This window comes from Macrotis lagotis, chromosome 6 (assembly GCF_037893015.1).
Source record: "Macrotis lagotis isolate mMagLag1 chromosome 6, bilby.v1.9.chrom.fasta, whole genome shotgun sequence".
NCBI lineage: Eukaryota > Metazoa > Chordata > Mammalia > Peramelemorphia > Peramelidae > Macrotis > Macrotis lagotis.
This window is the reverse complement of record NC_133663.1, coordinates 34,958,692-34,975,276: the sequence shown is the minus strand read 5'-3', so window position 1 is coordinate 34,975,276 and position 16,585 is coordinate 34,958,692. Positions and strand designations below refer to the sequence as shown.

Sequence of the window (16,585 nt, the reverse complement as noted above, 5' to 3'; positions counted from 1 at the left end):
GACCACTCTGGATTTAAAGACAGTTTTTCATTTGATACTGCTACTGGAAAATTTCAATGGAAATTAGGGAACCATGTGCACACAAATCCTAATGCTTCATACACTTTGGGGGTGGTGGTGTTGGGAATAGTAGTTGAGAAAGTATTAAAAAGGAAAGGAAGTGTGCAAAATGGTTTTTTATCTTTTGTATCAGTTTTAATGTCTTTCTCAGTACTCATAGATACTCTTAGAAGGATACCTTTTGATCCATTATTATATGGAAGTTTAATTGTCCTCCCATTATGAATCTGGCCATTTCCATTCCACAAAACAGAAATCATTTATTTCCACTCAACTTCTTCCCACAGGAACAAAAATGGAGCCTTTATTTCCTCATATTTCTAGTTAGGAATATATCAGTTTGTTTCAATAACAAAGATCTGAGCAATAGGAGATCCATGCCATTGATGCTTTCTGAGGGTAACAATAACTTTGTCACCTTAAGTTTTTTTTTATGAGGAACTGCATTCAATGTGCCCGATCTTGCTTGTTATCTTCCATTGTCTGGTAAGCCTTCCTTTCTCACCTCAGCCTTGTTAGAATTCCTTGTTTTATTCATAGTAAAGTTCCAATGCTACCTTTTTCATGAGTCTTTTCCTGGTGGCCTTTTCCCAGTGACTACTACTTTCTCCCCCTTCTAGTGACATATTCCTTGCACATATCTGATATTTATCTATGTTTACATATTTCATCTCCTGCAGTTTAGTGTGAGCTGTTGGAGGGTAAGGACCATTCTGTTTTATCCTTTGCATCCCAAGCACCCCACCCAGGAAGCACTCTCTTAATCTTTGTGTGATTAAATTGACTTGTAGGAGCCATAGGGTGGTCTTCAAAAATCTGACTAGTCTAGAGAGAGGAATCATTAAGCTGTCATCGTTACTTTTGTTTTTTGTAAAAAAATGACAAAACAGCAAGGAATATTTTAGCTCTTTAATGAGCAAAGATTCAGGTCTCTTAGCATTGGAATAATAATCAGTATCCAGATTATCTTTATTTCACTCAGTGACCAGGAACATGGTCGAGAAGTACAAAGTCAATTCCATTAAGTAGTATACAATTTGTGTGTGTGTGTGTGTGTGTGTGTGTGTGTGTGTGTGTAATAAGCTTTCATTCTTGAAAAAGAGTAACTGAAAAAGAAATGTTTCTGTTACTGCAGTTAGTTTGTCAGAGAAAGTTCTTTGCATTATCTTACAAACTATCAAAATTGCTAGTCATCTGAAAAAATGTAAAAAAAAATCACATAACTTTAGTCTAATAGAAATATAGTACAGGTCAGAGAGAAAGTATTTATCAGGGATGTGCTCTTAAGTCCATCTCATTTTTTTTCTTTTAATATAAATGTACATCTGATTACATATACAAACATTTGGAAAGGTCTGTGATATACTGGTACTGGTAAACAACGGGGAATGGAGAGTTTCCTGTGATCTTTGAACAATTGTTGAAAATCACACATACAGGAATGACTAAAACCCTCCAGTTTGGGTGTCTCTCTTCTTCTAAGCTCTCTTACCTACACTGGATGCTAGCTAGAGATCTCATCAGCAAATTCTGGTGAATGGACTTTGGTGATAACAATATAAAACGTGAGGAGGGACATGACTTTTTTTTCAAAATAGTATTAGTAAACATTTTGTCATGCAACATGAGGAAATCAAGAGTTGAGAGTTGTAATCAGAGTGGCAATATTGGGGCATCCTTATATCATAAAATACCATTGTAAATAAATCTTTGGACACACTTCACCTTACCAAGAGGAACAAAATACAGTTTTAACCAAAGCACGGCAAATTATAAATCCTTCAACACAAGTCCCATTTGGGTAATATCTCTATAAATTATTTAGATGAAAACATAAAAGAACATTAAAAATACAGAACGTTGTTTGTTTTCTCTCTGGGATTCATCTCAGTGAGTGTTCCCCCTTATCCCTATTGTTTCATCAGCTACCTTTTCTAACTAACGCCTTTTATTCCTGAAGCTATTCTAAATTATTCTATTGCAATAACTTCTGCCCCCTTACAAATCTTCTTTGGATTCTGCCAATTGATGGAGGAAGCTTCTATGAAAAAATTCCAATGGGATGAGAAGAATTTGAATTGCAGCTTAATCAGCAGCACAGCCACCAAGCATATCAATGATCATGCACGTCGTGCTACATATCCCCAGTTTCCTTGATCCCCCACCAATTTATACTGACAGCACTTATGTGAAAATGTGGACCCTGCCAGGCTTCACTTTGCTGTTTGACCTGCAGGATTCAGCATGAGCCTTGCTCTACTAAGGCCGTTAACAGCACTGGTGTTTTGTGTACTTATCCAAATAAGTAAATATGGACTACACAAGAAAACAGTTCCAAATAAAAACTGGTGAAAATTATCTGACATTCCATTAGTGTGTCCCTTGTGCATATTTATAGATTGTTTTGTTCTTTAAATTTCAGTCATAGTTCTTTCCTGTTTGATGTTGCACATGCCTAATTCCATTATGTAACTTAAATCTTCAAAAAATTAATACTTGAATGCGAATGACAAAGTATCATTCAGAACAACCGCTTCAAGCAATCGAGATCAGTTTGTAAAGTTCATTTGTGGAACTATATACAATTCATTTGTTTCAAAACCTCAAAAGTTCTTGATATGTATATTCACATAATATTCCTCCTTATTTAAATAGTAAGTCTTTGTAGGTTGAAAGCCAAGCAATCCCCAGTAATTGCTTACTGTAATCCGTCAAAAAATAGAGTTTGTTTCATCTTGTCTGGCTATACCCTGGTTGTTGAATGTGAGTGGGGGTGGGGGTGGGGATGGGGCAGCGTATTGTTCTGTCCTCCAGTAAATGTATTGAACGTGTGTAAGGGCTGGATTCCTGGTATAGTATTGGGAATCATTGTAATGGTGTTGGGGGTCATTAAGGGAACATCGTCAGGAGACCTCCTCATAGCTAGTGTGTAGTCTGGGGGACAGGCGGTCCGGAGAACCACCTCATGTGGATGAATAGACTCACATTCATGATCCAAGTCTGTGTGCTTCATTTGAAGGGACATTATCTCCTCTTCTTGTGCGTGGGTAAGGTCATTGGTTGTTGTACGCTGAGGGCTACATCTCCTATGAACATCATGTCTCCTCTTATCCTTCTTGTAGTAGAGAGCGGCAAAGGCCAAGATGTTCAGAAATAGCAAAGATGCCCCAACTGCGATGGTCACGCTCAACTCCGTGGAGTAGTCCCGTTGATCAACAGAAAATGGACTTGGTTGTTGCTTGGGATCATCTTGCTTGGCTGTAGGAAAGGCTGACGTGACGGGCACAGAATTTTTCCTTGTTGGCCTGAAGGTAATATCAGTTGAGGGCACTTTAGTTGTAGTAGAGGTATACTGAGAAATATCATTGAGATTGTGCAGATGAGGTACCAGCTCCAGCCAGAGGTTCACCTTATTGGCCCGGTAATGCTCTTTTACTCTCGGTTTTAATCCAATATGAAGATAGAGTTGATCTTTCTGTGAATATCTGGTCCACGCTACTTCTTCAAAACGGTTGGGTTTTGTGTGGATAAATTTTGTGTCTTGAGGGACTGGTTGATTTGGATCACTATGGGAATTTTAAAAAGAGAGAGGGGGAGGATATGTTATAACAATTGAAAACCGAATTGACAATGTTCATATCCAAAATAAAGATTACCTTGCTTCAGAGGTAACCATAAGCCAGACCTTGTATACACAGTTATGGTTTGCAGTGATGTGAGTCAATTTAGGATCAATCAGTAAGCACATGTGACTACTATTATACATTTGGCACGAGTCTAGTGCTAGAGAAACAATGAAAGGGTCCCTGTCTCAAGGAGCTTATATTTTATTAAGAAAGGTGAAATTCCAAAGGCAGGCAAAATGTTAACTTGGGTTAATTAATATTTTACTTAAAATAATCCTTAAATTTTATTAGATACTCTAACTCATTTTGGAGTGGACTCATGTCTACCTGGAAAGAAGTAAAAATTAACTTAGTTTCCACTTATAATTCAATCATTTTATCTTGGGTTCCAAAAGAGGAACTAGAAAATTATAATTAGACTAGTAGATTTCATTTATCCTCAATGTCTTTCAAAATCAAGATCAGTTTATGTTTTCTGTAAGAAAAAAATATATTTTTTAACAATTATGATTTATTAAAATAATTCTGAAAAGAAAAAAGGTAACTGTTGATATTGAAAATCATACAGTTTTCTTCCTTTCTTCCCCCCCCCCTCTTTCTTTCTAGGAGAAAATACTTCCTCTCATTTAAAATGCCAATTATACCCTATTTCATTACATTCCCAAGTACAGAACCTAATGAAATTTTTCCCTTTGCTAAAAAGGGCATTATTTGTTCTTAAATATGAAGAAGAGTATACTACCATTAAATTAAAATTAAATTCATTCTCTCCTATGATACTTACCCAGTTTTAGCAAAATTTGTCCAATAAGTCATCACCACTGCACTCAGCATCACATCGTTTTTAGAGAAATTACAAGGGAATAACTCTGTTGGGCCAATCATGGGGATTCCCAACACATAAGGAACCTCATCTCCATGAGCTGCATCAGCCCAAGCTGGAACTTGATCTGTTTGGCAATGATGGTAGAAGGCATAGAAGTATGTAGGTGAACCAAAGTTTGAATGAAGATCTGCTGTAGCTACTGCTGGTGCCACCCACTGATGGTCAGTAAATAAAGCCAATAATGTCTTGCGTCTAGTCTCAGGATTATGTCGGTCTGCCCAGTCTGTATACATAAATTTAATAGTTTCCCTCAAAACATCTTTGCCTTCAGGGTATCCATACAAATTATCGACAAAATTGGAGACAGCAAAGTCAAAATCACTAGCTGAAATCCCATCTTCACTATCCACTATGTTTTCAACAAATTTTAACCCTTCCCCTTGGTTAACACCCAGCATTATATCATAGTTGAGGAACTCCCCTTGTTCCATCAATATCTGGGGATCATCTGGTATTACATCGCCATCAATTACTGGTCCAAAGGCTATGTGGTATCGAGCTGGTTGGATATCTTGGTCAATGAGTTCTTTATAAGGCTTCTTCTGGAGACATTCAACTAGTTCTACAGTATCAGACATGTTGCAGCCAACTTTTGTCGCCAACATCCTGGCATATTTTGCAGGCTGGAAGCTAACAGCCCAACTGGAGAGGGCCGTTCCACTTTGAGCTATTGCCCGTTGAAAGAGTCCTGTGAGGAAATAACAAAGAGGACTGAGATGATCTTCAAACATTTTGAATAGTTATGATCAAATAATAGCAATCTTTTGTAAGAGTCAACAGCACATATAAAATTTCTCCCAAACGGTTAGTGTCCATTCAGTAGATATGTTGCTAGATAGTAGCTTATTAGAGCAAAGAAAGATCATGGAGCTGTCTTTAGGACATGGTAAAACAGGTGATGTCCCAGAGCCCTGGAGGGACTTGGACTATGAGAGCTGTGCAGTGATGAGGAAAGCTGGAACTGGGGAGAAAAGGGACTAGAAATAGTACTTTTCTAGACATAAACCACTCATTTTTCCAATCTGTACAAAACTTCCACCAACCAAAGCCAAGACAAACTGGGTGGCACTGGTATTGACTTCCTGATAACAGAAAACCTTTGGTCATCTGTTGCCTTTTTGGAATGTATCCTCACCTACAGCTATTCTTTCTCCCCTTCAAAGTCTTTTCTAAGTATATTTTCTCTTACATTTGAATGAAGTGGGGCATACATCTTTGATTAGCCTTAGGGCGCTGGGAGACAATCTCCAGGGTGATAGACCTAGAGATACATCTAAAAAAGTGCTTCAGGCAGACTCTTTTCAATTATATATATATAAGTTAAATGTCTATCATTCAGACAAATTTGTGTTGCCAGAACATTGTGATTATGTTAAAACCAAGGCCAGTGTTTCATGAAGGTGATTCAATTTTTAGCCTTTGGGGTATGAAATTTTTTTTTAGAATAAAGAATGGAAATACCCCAGTGTTTTTCACTTACTTGCACTTAGGGATTATGAGCCATAGGCTAACAAATACTCAGAATCCCTAATGGGACTAATCTAGTAGCAAAGATCTTTTTTTTCCCCTTTTCTTTCTATAAAGTCTTTGCTTTAAAATATAATTTAAGTACATACATTTTCAAAGAAAAGTAAAAAGTACATTTTACTTAATATTCCATGTACTGCTTTCTTGTGAGGTTACTTGATATATAGTCTTAATATTACCTTCTGCTCCTGTGCTAAGAACTCTTCCAATGTTACTATAAGATTCAAAATTAGAATCAATCTTTCAAAAATTTACTTTTCAAAACAGAAATAAATGGAATTAAAAAATCTATAATGTATTCCTTAAAAAAAATCATAACCTCTAACAGGAAACCATCTAAGTATATTTAGATTTCCTGAAATCTTGAGGTTACACTATCCATAGGTAGCAATGTGTAGCCTTGCATGCTAAAAGTATTAAATAACTATTTGCTGTCTTAAAATTCAAAACAAGGCAAGTTCTTTGAGGGCAGGTCCTGTTTCTTTTTACAATGTCTTTTGCATCATCTATGCTTGCACGTCCTAGGCACTTAATAAACACTTTGATTAGAATTGAATTGAATTAACACATTTGTTCCAGGATCAGGTAAAGTATGAGAAAAAATGACTTTATAGGGATCAGTTTCTTGCTTAGGAGCAGAGTTGATTGATTCAGATAGAGCTATAGTTATTCTGAATGGAAATAAGGAATAGGAAGCAAAACCTCCCAGAAAGGCAGCTTAATAATGTTAAGTGTGGATGAGAACATGTTGATGTGTTTTAATTTTGATGTCTTCAGGACAGTAATGTGGGATACTAGACGGATTAATGTTATTTGGGATAAACCTATGCTTGAAGACATCTTGATCTAGGCTTTGAATAAGAAAGATCATAATCCATGGAATCTTACTCTCAATTTGTGCTTATGAAGAAACTGAAGGTAAAGCTATTAAGAGTTTTGTTCAAGAACTCAAAGTTGGGAGTGGCTAGGTGGCACAATGGATAGAGCACAGGCCCTGGAATCAGGAGGACCTGAGTTCAAATTTGACCTCAGACGCTTAATAATTACCCAGGTGTGTGGCCTTGGGCAAGTCACTTAACCCCATTGCCTTGCAAAAACAAAAACAAGAACACTAAATCATAGAGGTAGGAAGTGAAAGAGGAATGATTTGAGCCAGGTTTTTGATTACAGCTAGCTCCAAATCTGTTCTCTTCACTGTATGCTAAAAAAGCAATATTAAAAGCCAAGTGCTCTGTAGCATCAGCTACTCAAAAAAATGTTATTTTTGCATGAATTAATTTTAGTGCAAACAAAATACAAACAATTCTCAAAAATCAAAGGTCTTAATTGCTCAAGTGCTGAACTATTCTTGAGCAATACTATTGAGTACTTATATTATGGCAGTTGGTTGGATATAATTTTAATACGTAGAATTACAAGATCTCTTAATTTATGGTGAAAAAGTCTTTTACAAAATAAGAAGTTTTAAGAATGTAATTTTTCAATAGGACTTCATATTTTGGGGGGTCAATAATAACACTCATTTCGTAGCCTCAAAATTTTATAATGAAAATGATGGATTCCTTTGATGAAAACATGAATTCACCAGTGGTAGAATGGAAAATTGGTATAGCAAACTGCTTTAAAATAAACTTGCATGTTGCTTAAATTCATTTTTATTCTCTGAGTATTAGGATAGTTCTAAAGAGTAGTCTAAAAATATTTTTTTAATTCCTTAGTGAGGTCCTAATTCCTCGTAATGCCATAGGAGGTACCTCTGTATCCTCCAGGGTAATAGCAGTGGTTCCTAAGTTCTGGAAGGTTATACCAAACTCCAAAAGATTTATGTACATGTTCAGTGTTGGATGGCTGTCCAAGGACAAGTGTAACAAAATTTGGAGTCTTCACTAGAATGGTGCTGGGTGAAAGGTCACCTAGCAAGTCACAAAAGGAACAAATGACCAATATTATGTCTAATCTTTGAAATATCAAACAATTTTGGTTCCAGTCAATTAATCTGACATGGAAGTAGGAATATATTTGTCATCATTGAGACTAAGTTTGGATCTATTTTTTGCCCCATTAATTTCAACTGGCTTGTTTTTAATGAATTGAGTTTTTAACTTATCATATCTCTAATTCTAGCAGGCAAGTTGGGAAAAAAGTTTTTGAAGTCAAATAATATTGAAGTAAAGAATTTTCCTCCTCATTTAAATGCAATTATACACTAGATTTAGTGTGACCTGGAAAATCAAGTTTTCTATAGAGGACATTTTCATTCTTTAGAAAGACAATATCATTTTAAAGGCATAAACATTGTAATAATAATTAGAATTTCTAACAGTTATTGCCACCCTCAATTAACATCTCAATAAAGTCAATAAGAATTTTACAAAAAACATATGAACAAGTTATGGCTTCAACGATAGACGACTGAATGCATTACATTTAGTTGATGATCAGTTAACCTCTTCTAATTCCATATGAGGAAATTTGTGGTATTACTTAAAACCAGACATTCTCTATTCTCTCCTATATGATTTTTAACTTTATCAATAGAAACGCTTCCCAAATTAAACCCAGCATTTAAGAACCTTGTTGAGTCTATCCTCATAAATTTATAATCTGGGTTATATGACACTACATTAAGATTTTCTCTTTTTTCTCATTCCCTCTCTGTATACATATATTAATATGCAAAGAAACAAAAACATACATGTGCATAAATATGTAGTTTTAAATTTGTTGTATAGGGCTGTGAATATGTGTGTGTGATAGAGAAGCAAAGGAAAATCAAGAAAAGAAGGAAGGAGATTTTGTCAACAATATTCTTCTGTGCCTTTATTTAATATTTCAAGAGAGACTAATTAGATGTGAATTGAGTTTGCAGTATGGTAAAGTGGGAAAAAAATTAAATGATAATTTGATTATATTGGCAATACACCTTTATTTAAGAAGAGGAGGGTGCTAAGACCTGTAAATGGAAGGGAAACATGTTTCATGGATAATTCATGTTCCCTGCCTTCTCCAAACTTCAGGAGGAAAAAAAATAGTAACATCCTTGAAGTTGATAGGGAATAGGGAAAAAAATCAAAAGATAAACTGTGTGTGTGGGAAAAATATCAAAAGTTCCCCTTATAACCTGGATGCTTTGACAATTTTGGATCATGCATGCAAAGTAATCAAACATTCTTTTCTTGGATGATAACTGAAAACTATCTGAATTCAGGCAAACTATTTAGAGCCTAATTTTGACCTTTTTGCTAAAAAAGGGTATTCAAAGGATTACAAACACTTCAATGGATCTGTCATTTCATTGATTTAGGTAATGGTGAAAATTGCAACCTATCCACAACTATAGTTTGTGTGATTCTTGTAAATGTCTTCATCATTTCACTGCAAGGGGGCTATCCAATGTGCTGAAGGTCTTTGAGCATCTGTTAACCTAGATCATTGAAAATGATTTTTGCTCTCTTAAAAATCTTGCCTACATTTATTGGATATAGTAACAAAATAGGAAACTGTCTATTCTGATTTCCCCTAAAAAACATGCTTTGCTGTGTAAGATGTGGGAGCAGAATGATGACTAGACTCGTGTCATCTGGAATCCATCTAAGAGTCTCTTTCCCAAGCTCTGCAGCAGATAGAAGTAAAAGGTCTGACACCTGAAATTTCAACATGCATAGAAAAATTGGAGAATGTGCCCATCATGGGTCTTACTGATAGTGAGCTGTGCTTTACACTCAATATGAACAGAAAAGTAGATACATAGCATCACAGAATACCAATGGCGGTGGCATGCAGACACCAAAATTGTCAAAATTTGCAACCGGCATAATACCTTTGGTTGAATTGCTCCAACGGTTACCTTCAGAATAATGGGATAAAGTCAGCAGGTTGACACATGACCCCCCAGCGCCAGATCCAAAAACGGTGATTCTCAAAGGGTCACCACCAAAGAATCCAATGTTCTCACTAGTCCATCTTAGAGCTTGTATTAGATCAAGAAGTCCATAATTCCCTTTTGCTGCTTGATCTCCAGTACTCAAGAAACCTGAAAAAAATAAAAGAAAGAAAAATGCTTAGAGCATCCTAGGAAGTTCATATTTATTTCTGTTACTGTTTGTTTCTGCGACAGATTATCAGTTGCTAATTAGAAAGTAGTAGAATAAAATGTTTTCAATTCAATGTATGTATGCTCCCCCTAAAAAAAAACAAAGGTCTTTGATGTTTCATCAACCTGGAAACCAAGTCATGTAAATTTCATTTTGTAACTTTTCCATATGAGAAAACTGAATGCCAGAGACTAAAAACCTGACTCATGGTCATTCACAGTTGGGATTGAATGCAAGTCCTTTGATTCCAAATAACAATACATTTATATAATGCTTACTGTGTACCAGGATCCTATGTATAATATCACTTGATCCTTTACAACAGTGCTAGGGGATAATTGCTATCATTATCTCATTTTACAGAAGAGGAAACTGAGGTAAAAGGGGTTGTGACTTGCCCAGTGTTGCACAGCAAGGAGAGGAGATTAAGTTGGATTCAGATCACTATCCACTGTGCAACAATGCATCTTTCCATTAGTTGTTGAGGTGATGAGATTAGGAATTCATTTGTGTGATACATTAGAATGCATGTGATACCAGAAGATAGCAAGAAAGGCCTACTACCATCTTTTTGAGCTAACCCCTTGTAGTGAATTTGTCAAAAAAAAAATGAACAAGAGACCCTGGAGAGGCATGGACAGATTTTCATATGCACCATTGCAGGCAATATTCATAATGAAGAGATGATTGATCCACTAGAGTTTTGGAGTATCACCTCTTTCCTAATGCTTTGGAGTCAAATAATTTTTACGACTATGGTAGATTGGACTGAACAGTTTAGTTTTTTAAAATGTTCTTTTAATGAAGAATCAAATTATTGATGGAGCAAGGCAGGAAAACCTGACATTTTCAGGACTGCCATATATACATCTGCAAAAGATCTATGAGTCTTTCAACATATGAAAATACTAATGTGATAACACTATTACAGAATCACAGAATTTATGATTTAGAGGGTTCTCAACTATTATCTAAAGCCATTTGTACAATGAAAGAATTCTTGCTCAAACATACCCAAGTGGTCAATCAGCTTCTGCCTAAAGACCTCCAATGGGATTCAACCCCTTAATAGCACAAAATTTACCCAATACCTACATCCTACATGACTGACAAACAAAATTATTTGCCTTGGGTCACTTAACTTATGAGCTAAGGTGGAAATTGCGCATATGCATTCCCGTCAAGATGCTCCATCCATGATGCCATTCTAATTCTGAGAGGCATCACAGAAAATTCTAAAAACTTCATATATGAAGTCAATACATAAAATGGAGTGATCAAACCAGATAATCCAGAACAGAATATTAACTTGTCCTAATGCCTAAAGTTCCTAAAACATTTAGCAGTGCTTTTGACCATTCACCTTGTTTTGTTTTTGTTTTTTGCAAGGCAATGGGGTTAAGTGGCTTGCCCAAGGTCACACAGTTAGATAATTATAAAGTGTCTGAGGCCAGATTTGAACTCAGGGACTCCTGACTCCAGGGCCAGTGCTCTATCCACTGCACCACCCAGCTGCCCCTTGACCATTCACTTTGACTCAAAGTGGGACTACAAGGCAGATCATATATTGTAGGGGCTAAACATTCCTATTCACTTAATAAGTGAACATTCATTCAACTAGAGTCACTAATATTTATTTTCCTATATTTTCCTTAATTCCATATCAACATATCAATTCATCCTTATCTTTTCTCTCTCTCTCCCTCTCTCTCTCTCTCTCTCTCTCTCTCCCTCCCTCCCCACAAAATATTTGGACTCTGTTGCAAGAATACAAAAGTCAGTAGGCATGCTTTTCATGATGTAGCTCAAACCAGGATTCCATTGCAATTTTTTTTTTATCTCTATTCCTTGCTTATGGACATTGATGTCACAATATCTGCCCCCTCTAGACCCTTGGATCCTTCCTTTTGAGCATCAGGCTCTGATAGCTGAACTTTCTCCTTATCTCCAAATTAGGACTCCATGTCATTTCCCAAACTTTCTTTCCAAACTGTGCTGCTGGGAGTACATCTTTCCATTTGACTTCTTAGGTATCCTGTATGATGAGCTATCTTCTATTTATAGAATGTAAACTTCTTGAGGGTAGGCATTTACATTTTTAATCCTAGCATTTACCAGAGTGTCTAATTTATAATAAACACTTAATAAATGCTCACTTGTTATATCATCTGTCTGTCTATCTTTGTCTATTTATCTATCATTTACCAATCTGTCCATCTATCTATCTATCTATCTATCTATCTATCTATCTATCTATCTATCTACCTATTTACTTATATACCTATCACCTATTTATATATTGAACATATTTGAGGTAAAAGTTGGTATAAGTAATTACAGAGTCACTGAAACTCTGAATTGGGGAAAATCTTGGAATTTAAAAAATACATAGTGTAACCTGTGCCTGTCAGAGAAGTCCTTCTCCCAAATCTCCAATAACAGATCTGGCCTTTATTTAAAAATCTCAAAGGAGGGGAAGCTTACTACTTCCTAAGACATTCTTTTCCACTTTGGGATTTTAGGATAGCTCTAATTATTTGGAATTGCAAACTTGTTTTTTTAAAACTTCTGCTTATTGCTCCTAATTTCACCTCTCCAGCCAAGAAGATTAAATGGAGCCTCCCTTTTTCTTTGGCAGGTCTTTAAATAGTTGAAGATAGCTGTGATCACCTCTACCCCTCCTCCCACAATCTATAGGGGTTTTTTTAGATTTTTGCAAGGCAAACGGGGTTAAATGGCTTGCCAAAGGCCACACAGCTAGGTAATTATTAAGTGTCTGAGACCGGATTTGAACTCAGGTACTCCTGACTCCAAGGCCAGTGCTTTATCCACTATGCCACCTAGACACCACAACCTATAGGTTTTCTTTACCAAGCTAAATATCACCAGCTCCATCAACTTATTCTCCTATTGGAAGGACTAAGACTTTTGATTATCTTGGTTGTTTTCTGGATGCTTTCCAAAGAGCAGATTATTGCTGTCCTCCAAAAATTTGGTGTCTATAACAATGCCTTTAATTTATATATCTCCTCAAGGCTTGCTATGAATTTTATAGAGTCAATATTACTAGTTTCTTACAAGCAATCTAGGAAGTAGGGGTTATGATTATACCTATTTTATAGAGGAGGAAACTGAGGTAGGTTAAGCAATTTGTCCACAGTCACACAGCTATTATATATCCAAAGGAGCACATAAACTCAGGTCATCCTGACTCTGAGGTCAGCACACAATCTTCTCATAGCTACCACAATATCGTAGGTATAAGACAACCCTTTACTTATTCCTTTATAAGGATAAAAACAGGTCCCAGGGCAATGACGCAAATTTCAACTGGAAGACTCAGGGCAGAGAGAAAATCTATGAGGTAAGAATTCTCGGAAAGAGTTCATCACTGTGACTTAAACTTTAAATTAATTTTGGTTTAAACCATGGGAAGAATTGACTCCTGTTTCTCTGTTCTCCTTCCTGGATTTTGAAGCTTCCTGGTTGTAGCATAAGATTATACTGTGTCCTCCAAGTTTCAGAGGGAGAAATGGACTTCTCCAAGGTCACTTAAGTATCTAGTGCCCCATAAGGAAACAGACCATAGATTTTTAAACTTTTATTCCAACATTCTTGTCACTACAGGTCTCATCTGTGCTTCTGTTGGAAGCTGGTTCCCAAGATACACCTGCATATGAATATGAAGAGTTAATGCTGATCCCTTCAAGTATTCTAAATTAGCCACACAAATGCTTTTTGCTTCAAGTGCCCAATGCCATCAACTACAGACTTAATGAGTTGCCTAAAAACTTTTACTAAATGGGCAAAACAAAGTTGATTGATTCACTTAGGAAATTCGTTCCTGAAAGGATATTCTTTTTTTTTTTTTAGGGGTTTTTTTTTTGCAAGGCAAATGGGGTTAAGTGGCTTGCCCAAGGCCACACAGCTAGGTAATTATTAAGTGTCTGAGACTGGATTTGAACCCAGGTACTCCTGACTCCAAGGCCAGTGCTTTATCCACTGTACCACCTAGCTGCCCCCTGAAAGGATATTCTTTTGTGATCATGTGATTGATATAAAAAAGACTTTTTTGAAGCATGATGATAGTAGTCAAATCTTTGAAAAATTAAAAATAAATGTTTTCAAATTCTCCCAAGACAAATCTTATTTGCTTGCTTATTTTAGAGCCACTATTTTTCTGTTTCATTCTCTCTCTCTCTCTCTCTCTCTCTCACACACACACACACACACACACACACACACACACACACACACACACACACTTTCCCTGTCTCTCTGTCTTTCTCTCTCTTAAAAAAAAAACCTCTAACCTCTCTTTTTAAAAATATCTCTAAATCCTTTAAAAAAAATTCTGGATTTCATCATCAATTTTTTTAGAAAGTCCTCTCCTCACCTCAGTCTTCAACATTCATAACTCCTACCTTGTAATACAGAACAACAGATTACATAGACATGGTGCTGTTTGCAATATTTGGTCTCCCTAATCCCCCAACTCTCTACTAAGAAAAGAGAATTATGGTTCATTAGTCACCTCTGGGATAAAGGCACTGCCCTCATTTTCTAATTATTCCTAAGCCTTTAGGCAAAAACTTACTTTACTTGGTAATATTTAAACTTGTTTCTACAATTAGGTGACTCATTGCTCTTTGTAATGGCAATCAAGCATTCTACACAGCTATTATAAAGTACACCTACTAGCTAAAATATTTCCACTTTAACAGAAATGGAAAAGAGAGATCTCTTTTTCAAACAAAAGTACTTCAGTATGTCATAAAACCTCAAATATATGCTATATACATCACATCTTTTCTAGGATCGATTTCAACCTAGAAAGGACCATAGAGTTCATCCAGTTCAACTCCTCTAATTTTCAAATCAAGAAACTTAGACTCAGGGATGCTAAGGGACACAAGAGTATCATGTAGTTGACAACATGAGGAGCTTGGAGTCACAAAGACCTACATTCAAATCTTGCCTTATGATTTTAACTAGTTGGATGACCCTAGGGAAGTCACTTAAATTCCATGTGCTTTTATCAGCTCCTTCATATTTGCTTATTGTACCACAGGTTCCGATCTACAATAGCAGACAGTTCTCAGAATGTAACATCCTTATGCTGTGGAAATCATTGAGCCTTCAGCTATCCCTGTAGATATTTTGTATGATGTGCACTTATACTTAATATGTATACTATACAATACATTGTATTTTCTATACACTACTTCAAATAACTGTCATTCGGTCAGTGGGAACACTCTTTTCATGCCAAATCAACATCCAGCCCTTCCCTAAATGTGAAGATGGCCTTTGAAAGTTACTGTGGCCCCATTCCTCTATGGCCATTCTGGGGCTGAGCTGGTTCCAAATTAGCTGGCAGGTCCTCTGGCAGCAGGCATCCAGGCTGAGCTGGGTCTGCCCTGAAAGTCTTTTTGGTATTTTCTGTGCCATCTGATTATTGACATAATCTGTGAGAATCCAGTGTTGATGCAAATTATATAAACATGGGGAGAGAGAAAGAGAGATAAAAACAGAGAGACAGGTTATATATATATATATATATATATATATATATATATATATATATATCAATCTATAACTATATATCTATCTATATCTATATCTACCTATATCTATATCTATCCATATCTATATATATATTTGGGGGGGGAGAGCAGGCTCAGTTTGACATAGAAGAATGAAAACCGGCAAACATATGTAAATTCCTTTGCAAACTGTAAAGTTCTACATAAATGTTATCTATCGTTGTTATTAGTTAATATTTTATAATTATTATTCTACTATTTAATTATTACAGATTTTTCACCTATAAATTGAAGAGATTATACTAGATGATGCTTAAAAATCTATGTTAATGTGTAATTTTTATATTTAACTAAAATCTATTTAAAAATAAATCATGTTATAATTTCAATTATCTAGAATGCTCTTTCTCCTCATCTTTGCCTCCTGACTTCCCTGACTCCCTTCAAGTTTGAACTAAAATCTTACTTTCTATAGGAAGCATTCCACCAGTCCCTCCTAAATCTAAGCACTTTCTCTTTGATGATGTTTCCCAATTTATTGTACATAGTTTGTTTGCCTGTAGTTGCTTCCATGTTGCCTCCGCCATTAGATGGTGAGATCCTTAAGGGCCAGGACTGTCTTTTATCTCTTTTGTATCCTCAACACTTAGCACATTGCCTATAAAATAGTAGCTTAATAAATTCTTATTGACTAAGAAGTTAAAACCTGTGCTACTAAGTTTAAGTGTATGTCTTTGTGAACTTTTACAGATTCCTCCCATTGGCAGCCTATTATTTTAAAAATTGAAGAGTATATGCACACGACTTCATCCACTTATATACATTATAAAATTATATTATATTCAT

At 35.9% G+C, this 16,585-nt stretch overlaps 1 protein-coding gene across 1 annotated transcript; it reads right to left on the bottom strand.

The window, feature by feature from the left end:
• Positions 1–322: 322 nt before the first annotated feature.
• Positions 323–15,644, bottom strand: NLGN1 (neuroligin 1). Its single transcript, XM_074192731.1, has 4 exons — positions 15,515–15,644; positions 9,920–10,132; positions 4,471–5,260; positions 323–3,626 (listed from the first exon to the last, which is right to left on the bottom strand). The coding sequence occupies exons 1-4, from the start codon at positions 15,642–15,644 to the stop codon at positions 2,804–2,806; spliced, it is 1,956 nt and encodes a 651-aa protein (XP_074048832.1). The 3' UTR covers positions 323–2,803.
• Between the last annotated feature and the right edge of the window lie 941 nt (positions 15,645–16,585).

Excerpts from the sequence above, each read along its gene's own strand:
- NLGN1 (XM_074192731.1), bottom strand. The coding sequence starts at position 15,644 with ATGGCACAGAAAATACCAAAAAGACTTTCAGGGCAGACCCAGCTCAGC. Across the intron at positions 10,133-15,514 it reads CATAGAGGAATGGGGCCACA|GTTTCTTGAGTACTGGAGAT; the intron begins GTAACTTTCAAA and ends TATTTTTTTCAG. Across the intron at positions 3,627-4,470 it reads ACAAATTTTGCTAAAACTGG|TGATCCAAATCAACCAGTCC; the intron begins GTAAGTATCATA and ends AAATTCCCATAG.